The 7983-nt window shown below is 44.4% G+C and overlaps 1 protein-coding gene across 50 annotated transcripts in view; it reads right to left on the bottom strand.

Annotated features, from left to right (window-relative positions):
* Nucleotides 1-1642: 1642 nt before the first annotated feature.
* LOC148901447 (protocadherin gamma-A4-like) overlaps nucleotides 1643-7983 on the bottom strand; it is a 204888-nt gene continuing 198547 nt past the window's right edge. For 31 of the 50 annotated variants that reach the window (XM_088986877.1, XM_089023824.1, XM_089023855.1 and 28 more), the window contains 3 exons: nucleotides 7593-7646; nucleotides 6083-6180; nucleotides 1643-3719 (listed from right to left, as the gene is read on the bottom strand). In XM_088986877.1, coding sequence (XP_088843003.1) covers nucleotides 3436-3719; nucleotides 6083-6180; nucleotides 7593-7646 — 436 coding nt within the window. In that variant the 3' untranslated portion in view covers nucleotides 1643-3435. The remainder of the gene's footprint in view (nucleotides 3720-6082; nucleotides 6181-7592; nucleotides 7647-7983) is intronic. The other 19 variants (XM_088987049.1, XM_089023831.1, XM_089023907.1 and 16 more) reach the window with 1 other exon arrangement.

Genomic DNA, 7983 nt, shown 5'->3' with positions numbered 1-7983 from the left:
ATTCCGAAATGGGAATCTACATAGTGTAAGAAGGTTGATATCCCGCCAAGGAATCAAACTTGGCCAAAGTGCTGTACTAGATGTCTGACTCATCAATGTGTGTGCGTGTACGTGTGCGTGTACGTGTGTGTGTTTCCTGAATTTGGGCTCTGACTAATGGTTGAATGTGTTTGTCTTCCTGCAGCTCAGCAAGACCACACAAACATAGCCGCTGCACAGATTTAACGCAAGGAGGGGAGAATAGCGTGCTCATTGGGGCTGACAGTTACCGTAGCAACCACAGAACACAATATGAGAAGAACGGGGAGAGGGCAGTCAGCCATTTTGTCTACTTGCTAAAGACAATGTCTGATGGTCCTATGTTGCGAATTGTCTTTTTTTCTTCAAGGAAGAAAGCTCAGCATTGCTTTGGAGCCTCATCATCAATTAATTTCTGTTTCACACATGCTCACTTGTTCAATGCTAGCGACTGATTATTTGGTTTGTTCATGATAGATGAATAGGTGCTCTGTAACGAATCAAGAAGTTGACAGTCAGACAGCACCATTTTCCTACGATAGCAACAATGGAAGTCAAGGCCGAGGAATGTTTAGTCAATGTAGTGAGGTGTCACTGGTGCAAGCCTCTGAGATATTTTTGAAGTCTGATTCACCATCAAGGGTTTAATCACATATTTAAAAAGCTGCATCAGGACGTCACCTTCAATCCACATCTTTTCCGTTTGCAACATGAGAGTCACCGAACCGCTCACTTGTTCCTACACGGCGACATCTCGGCAGGCGATTTATAGATGTTTTTGCATAAGAAAGTCACATTCATGTTTTGAATTCATCCTCATCAGACAGTTTGTCCAACATGTTCAATAAGAGAACAATGGTATGTGTGCCTTATACGTGAAGTAATATTGAGCCACAACTACTCTCGCAACTACTGTCAGCAGCCACCGACTCCATTTCCCCTTGTAGAAGTAGTGCGTAACCCAAGCCTCTCCTGCAGCACCTTATAATGAGGTGTACGTTATATATTTGGATTTTTTTTGTAAATTTATATATTGTATTTGGAAAGCTTTTTTCATTTATTGAAGGTGCGTTTTATACTCTGGTGCGCCTTATATATGGAACAAGTTAAAAAATACATCATTCATTGGGCATGCACCTTATACTCCAGTGTGCCTTATACACTGAAAAATACGTTATCCGAATGTCAAGTCATGTGTTTTTGCTCAATCATGGTTAGGATGGACGGCACTGTTGTGATGTATTGTTATGGAGAGCGGCGGCATCGTGGGCGGTGGGTGACTGATTAGCACGTCAGCTTCACAGTGCTGAGGTCCTTCGTCCGATTCCGGGCTGCGGCCTTCCTGTGTGGAGTTTTCAGGTTCTCCCCGTGCTCGGGTGCGTTGTCTCCGTGCACCGCGTTCTTCCACATTCCGAAAATAAGCATTGCAGGTTAATGGAACAAAGTCTCCCAGTTGATTCCGAGTGTGAATGGTTTTCTATATGTACCCTGAGATTGTCTAGCAACTAGTTCAGCGAGTACCCCGTCCACAGTCCAAGCAAGGCGTGGTCCCAGTACACCTGCAAACCTTGTAAGCGGGTTAGAAAATGGATGGATGGGAAAACAAGACAAAGACATCGACAGCTGTTTTCGGAATCGTTTTATTTGAAATGTCAGTGTTCAAGAGAAAATAAAACAGTAATATAAATATTAGCATAAAAATGAGAGGGAGAAAGCGTGGAAAGAGTAAGAGGTCGAAGCATTTGATAAGAAAGATAATACAGCATGATAGAGTAGCATTAATTCAGCAGCGGACGGACGTACACATATATAATATTTATACTGTAGTCATTTCTTCATATGGACAGAAAGAGAATGCACAAGATCAAATCACCGCAAAAAGAACACTGAGAGGTTACAGAAGGATTGAATCATATTCATATTTTTTGCCGTTTCTTTACAGGGAGATAAAATATAGAGGAGAAAATGAACACAAAAATATGCGCAACACATATCACAGGTTAGCTAGTCTACGTGTGTCACTTATCTAAAGTTAGCTTTCATTTGTTTTATTTACACCGATGGGTTAGTTGGCATGGTGCTTCGTTACTACATTGCAACACAAACTGTTGAAAAACATCGCAGATTTTCATTTAGCATTGTTTTTTTAAATCAGTTGTTTTCTTCATTTTCTTGGAAAACAAAATGCAACACATTCCAGTAGTGAGCCACGTTTTGTGGAGGTCTTTGATATTGGAAAAGGTTGGACAACGACGTTCCCTACAACACAAACACCTGGCTCATACCATCAACAGGACTTGTGTTTATTTACAAGTGAGCAAATGGCCGTTGGGGACGGATTTTTGATATTAGAGTAGCGCAAGTATGATGAGTGGTATATCGCCTCGCCGAACCTTTGACCCCAGCTGAGGTCAGTGCATTTGAGCTAGTGGTGGGCGGGGCAACAGTGATTCCTCTGTACATTCAATGGTTGGGGATGTGGTCGCACACACTGTCGGGCCAATGGGACAACTATTTGGTGGCGGTCGACGGAAGCGCCAATCCCTTCCGCTCACCAGCCGGACTTTATATCTGACGCGTACAATCGCTTGATGCCATTGCAGCAAACAAAATAATGTGGACAGTGAGGCTAAACACTTGATCAGAATGTGATTTCTACCCGAGGTCAGTGCAATACTTCAGGTTGGCTCTCAAGGTGGGGGGGTGAGGGTCTGGTTTGGGGGCAACCGCGCAACACCTGTTGGCTCTCGCTGTGGAAACATGCTTTGCAGGAGGTCTTACTTCTTCAAACTATGATTACAAAAGTTGTATTTTTTTTGCCAGGTGAATGCTACATGTGTATTCCGTTTACCAGCGACTTGGCAGAGGGTGGGGGAGGGGGTGTGGCATCCACCTCTTTTGCTTTTGCAATGCATAGTTTGCAATTCTAAACTAGAACAATGTGGTTTGAACCTTTAAAGAGCATGCAGACGAGTTTGTAATAGCACTAAAATAAGAGCCTCCGCAAAAAGGTAAGCTTGAAGATCCTGTAAAGGATGGCGGGCCTACATCGAAATACCATGGCGACTAGCATACTCAAAACAGCTGACTTCCCACTTGAGGGAAAGAGCAGAATAAATCCAACGTGAAAGACAAAACATTTCTCAGAATACATCACTTGCTTTTAAGCTTTGTCAACCCGGGGAGGTTTCTTGTCTTAGCCAAAAGAAAAAAGAAGAAAAAAGAAAATCACAATAACCCCCCATACCCAATCAGCAAATATCGACCGATGACTAGCAGAAACATTCGGCATGATCAGACTCCTTCAGGGAACATCCAAAGAACCATCAGAACCGTCCGTCGTGCGCTACCTGGTGGTGGGGTATGAGGGGTTTCAGCTCTCGTCAGACCCGATTGAGCATTCCTCCGCTTCCGTTTCTACTTCTTCTCCTTCTTGGTGGACTTCTTCTTGGAGGCGGGGGTCTGGGCGGCTTTCGGCGGCTCGGGCTGGCCCGGCTGGGGTGGCGGCAGCGCCTGCTGGCTGGCCTGCTGGGCCATGGCCTGTTGCTGCTGCTGCTGAGGGTTGGAGGTGAGGGTGGCCGTGCTGCCGGGGATGTAGACGTTCTGCCGGTAGTCGGGCACGTGCTGCAGGGTGAATTGGGGGCTGTAGCGGGTGGTGAGACCCATGGTGCCTGGTCCAAGTGTGCCGGTCGCCTCGTTCACTGTGGGGTGAAAGAGCAGGAGGGTGTGGGAGTGAAGGAGTGGGAAAGGTGGCGAAACGATGAGAAAAACGGACTTGAAAAGCAGGCAAAACCTAATACTTTTTTTTTGCTTTTTGCATTAGGAACGATCTTATAATCTTGCAAAAATGACGACAAAATAATATGAATGTCCGATTGGTATTTTGTGAAGAAACGGGAGATGGCATCGATTTTAGCATTGAAGGAGTCTGATGTCTTTGGCTTTGTCCTCTGCTATGTGTGCAACACTGCTCAGTTGAGAATTCTTCCTCAGCCCCTGCAATGCAGCGCCACAAACGCTACCTCCCTCCCCCCGTCCTCATCCGATTCCATTGCTCCTTTACGTAAACATGCAGGGAAAATACCACTTCATCTGAGTCTTGCCATCAAAATCCCTCTTCCTTCCTTTTAGCGACGTTAGAGATGACTTTCATTGTATCTTGTAGGTAATTCACCTTCATCATGGGTCACTCAATTTTATGCTGACGTGGGTACGGATGAGCACAAAGAAGGATTTTTGTCCCTTTTTTCCATGCCACTTGAGATGAAAATGGCGAGGACAATTGGCTGATGACTCTGTTTTTCCGTTTTATTTATTAATTTTTTTGAATTAAAGAATCTCTTTCACAGACCACACCACGTGTCTTTTCCAAGTGAATCACTGGTGCAGTGCAAGGGAGAGAGAGCACGGGAGGTGAAGCAAAAGGACAGTGGCATGTTATTGACATTTTGGCTTTAAAAAAAATCCTCCAATCGAAAACAATTTTCACAAGGAGGAATTTGCTCTTATAATCTCCCAAAAACATTTTACCTTTAATTATGAAAAAGTATTATTTTTAAAAATATGGGGAACATCTGTAAATGGGCAATGCAGCGAGAAGATAAGAAACTGGGAGTCCACTCTACATTGATTTAATGCTCCCTATTTACCGTGATTAAGCTGAAATGGAATTACCATATTTTCCTGTGTATAAGGCACACCCAAAAGCTTTCACTTTTTTCAAAAGATGACCCTGCACCTTATATGTGAAGTCATATTGAGCCACAACAGGTCTCGCAACTACTTTCAGCAGCCACCGACTCCATTCCCTCCGCAACCAGCCTCTACTGTAGCGCTTTATAATGTGGTGTGCCTTAGATTTGGAAAACTTTTATATACAGTGATACCTCGGTTTATGAACGCTTTAGCTCACGAACTTTTCACCTTACGAATATTAAATTTGCAGGAATATAATCTTGGCATATGAACTAGTAGTTTGCGGCGGACAAACCAAACCACACAGCGCCACGGTGGCTGGCGGCTTAGTTTTCGGCGGATGAAGACCAAACCACACGGTCGAACAGCCCCACGGTGGCTGGCGGACTACTTTTCCAAACCCACTTTCTTTAAGCGCAGACGTGTTATGTTATCGAGTGGAGTACTTTTCCTATTATGGGACCGAAAAAGACCCCAGGCTAGTGTTAAGCCGAAGGGGCCACACAAAAGAAAATGACGGTCGAGCGGAAGAAGGAGATCATCAAGAAAAACACGAACGAGGTGTACGTTTGTGTGACTTAGCATCCCTGTACCAGTATGCTAAGTTGACCATTGCTACGTGTGGCTAAGGGAATTACTGTGTTGTCTGAGCAACGGTCTCAGGCAATAGAAGAGGTTCAAAAACTTCTGTTGATTCGGATTCACGAAAAGCAGCGAGCAGTGAGGGCATTTTCGTCGAGAAAGCATGGCAACTTCACTCTGATATCATCTAGAGGCAACTACATCAACGATCACAAAGGTAAATAAAATGACTTTATTATACAGTACAGTTCATTTCTTTAATTACAACACAATAGCACATTTATTATACAGAAAATAAGGTATATTTTGTGTAGTTTGAAGGCTTATTTAGTAGAAAATTGTGTTTTACGGGGAGTCGGGAACGGATATTTCTCATTTTTAATGGTTTCTTATGGGAAGTAAATGTTTGGCAGACGAACTTTTCGCCTTACACACACTTTCTAGGAACCAATTAAGTTTGTAAGCCAATGTATCACTGTATTTATATATTATATTTGGAAAATCTTTTTCATTAATTGAAGGCTTGCCTTATACTCTACTATACCTTATTTACCGCAAAATACACTAACAACAAAATAATATTTGCAAGTGTTTTCTTTTTGAATGTGTTTGCTTGACTGTTAGTGCGATGAAAAGACTGAAATTGTTTTCTTTTAAATGCACATGCGTGGCGACATATCAGAAGCTCTTTCGATCAAAAGTTTGGCTCACACAACACATAGCAAATGAATAAATCAATAAATCAAGTAAGTGACACATTCTTCAACTCATGCTATTTTCTTCTTACCATTCGCCGCAGCCATCAGAGCTTGAAGCTGCTCAGCTTCTGTTGGGGGTTGGGGCCAGGGTCCTGTTCCCATGGCAACCTCGGGTCCTCCGGCAGCTCTACCCATGTGGGAGGGGGGGAGAAGACGAAGGTAAGTCCGACAGTAAATAGTCAGCGGGTCAGGCTTGACGTTCTAATTTTGTGTGTGGGTGGCAAAGCAGCTGACAGAGTGACGTGCTGATGCGTCAAGCGTGGCAAGCGTGCTTGAACCTTCGGACCAAGTCGTACAATATGTGCTTTCCGTCCTTCCATTGAGCAAATACGAGTTAAATATTTAATGCGGAGGCTGGCGCCAACGTGGGTTGATGCAAACTGATTATTTCCATATGAGCAAACGACTTGCTTATTCAGTGTGCCATTTGCGTGTGTCGGCAACAAAGCAAACCGACCATCTATTTTTTGCCCCCAACCTCCCCTCACATCGTCACACTAGTGCTGCGAACGCAAGCTGCGCCGCTAACAACTGGGTCACGTTGATTTGTAATCAGTGTTAGACGAGTGATGAACAACAAGATCGCCATGAACACCCCTGCGCTTCGCTTCAGAAGAATTAAATGGAAAGAAGATTAACTGGGGGGGGGGGGGGGGGGGGAGCAAAAAAACAGGTTTACGTGCCCGACACCTGCTTTCCAAAACTAGACAGTGCTTTTATTCTTCCAGTTGATGCGAGAAAAACTCTGGCTTGAAGCCGCCATCTCCCTCTCATCACGAAAGATAAAAAGTGAGCGCTTGCTTACTTCATTTAGGCTAAACAAGCATCGCACTTATCACATCCTGTGGCTGTTGATCTCTTCCTGTGGTCAGTATTATCACTTCCTTTGGGCAAGATGGGGGCGCTTGCGGTCCAGAGGGAGGACACTCAGCCTGAGCAGGCCAGCGCTTATATCCTCTAGCTGTTTTATTGCCTCGCCGGGGACATTGTAGGCCCATTGAGCCTCAGTCTGCAGATAACCACAAGCCGCTAACGGGCAGCGTTAGCGTCTATGTTGACCTCAAGAGAACAACATGTCGTCTTCCCCGTCGTCCACTTGATAAATTACACGAAAAGCCACATGTGGTACCGTTGGGCCGCTATGCACACACAAAATATGAAAGCAACACAGTAAAGCCCAAGGAAATTACACAAGCTCCGTTTTGTTTGGTTTTGCACACACACACATATAAATATGGCACGACACTGCACGCAAAAAAGTGCCACAGTCCCTCCAACGCCACAGCAAGCATTGTGGCCTAAATGCACACGGCTCAACAAACCCCATCAAACTTTTAGGGAGACTAACACAAGCTCTATGAGTTAGATACAGCTACACATACACACACACACGCACACACACGCACACACACGCACACGCACACTAATCACAGGAAACTCTCCGCCCTTATAAACCAATCAGGACCAATTCAGTTTCGCAAACGCTGTTCAGCTACAAAGGGCAGAGAGTGGCCAAACTTTCTGGCTCTAAATGAGTACCTTGTCCCACTTTTCGGCGTCCATCGTATATGTGTACCGTATGGCATGTGGGGACTAAAAACACAACATGTTATACAATCTGACAGGCATGTTTACTTTGCAAATGTACACTTGCACAACCCAAAGCCAGCCAAATTAAAAGCAGCAATTTTGACTCACACGGTCACGAAGGCCTTTGGTTGTACTTTGTAGTCCAACAAGAAACCCATTGGTGAACCAATACTTCTCATACGGTGTTTCCAAATTCAACATTTTTGGGCCTCCACAAAGGGGGGAGGTTATTTTATCGGCTAGTGCATGTGTGTTGTGACGATTAAGTCAACAGCAGCCATTTACTGTTTACGAATATGGCTTTCTTTCAAAGGATTATTCATAATTGTCATGACCTGGC

Source organism: Hippocampus bargibanti, linkage group LG02, assembly GCF_051943395.1.
Source record: "Hippocampus bargibanti isolate YZ-2025 linkage group LG02, ASM5194339v1, whole genome shotgun sequence".
NCBI classification, from domain to species: Eukaryota; Metazoa; Chordata; class Actinopteri; order Syngnathiformes; family Syngnathidae; genus Hippocampus; species Hippocampus bargibanti.
The sequence above is the reverse complement of the archived record's forward strand: the minus strand, read 5'-3'. Positions and strand labels throughout refer to the sequence as shown.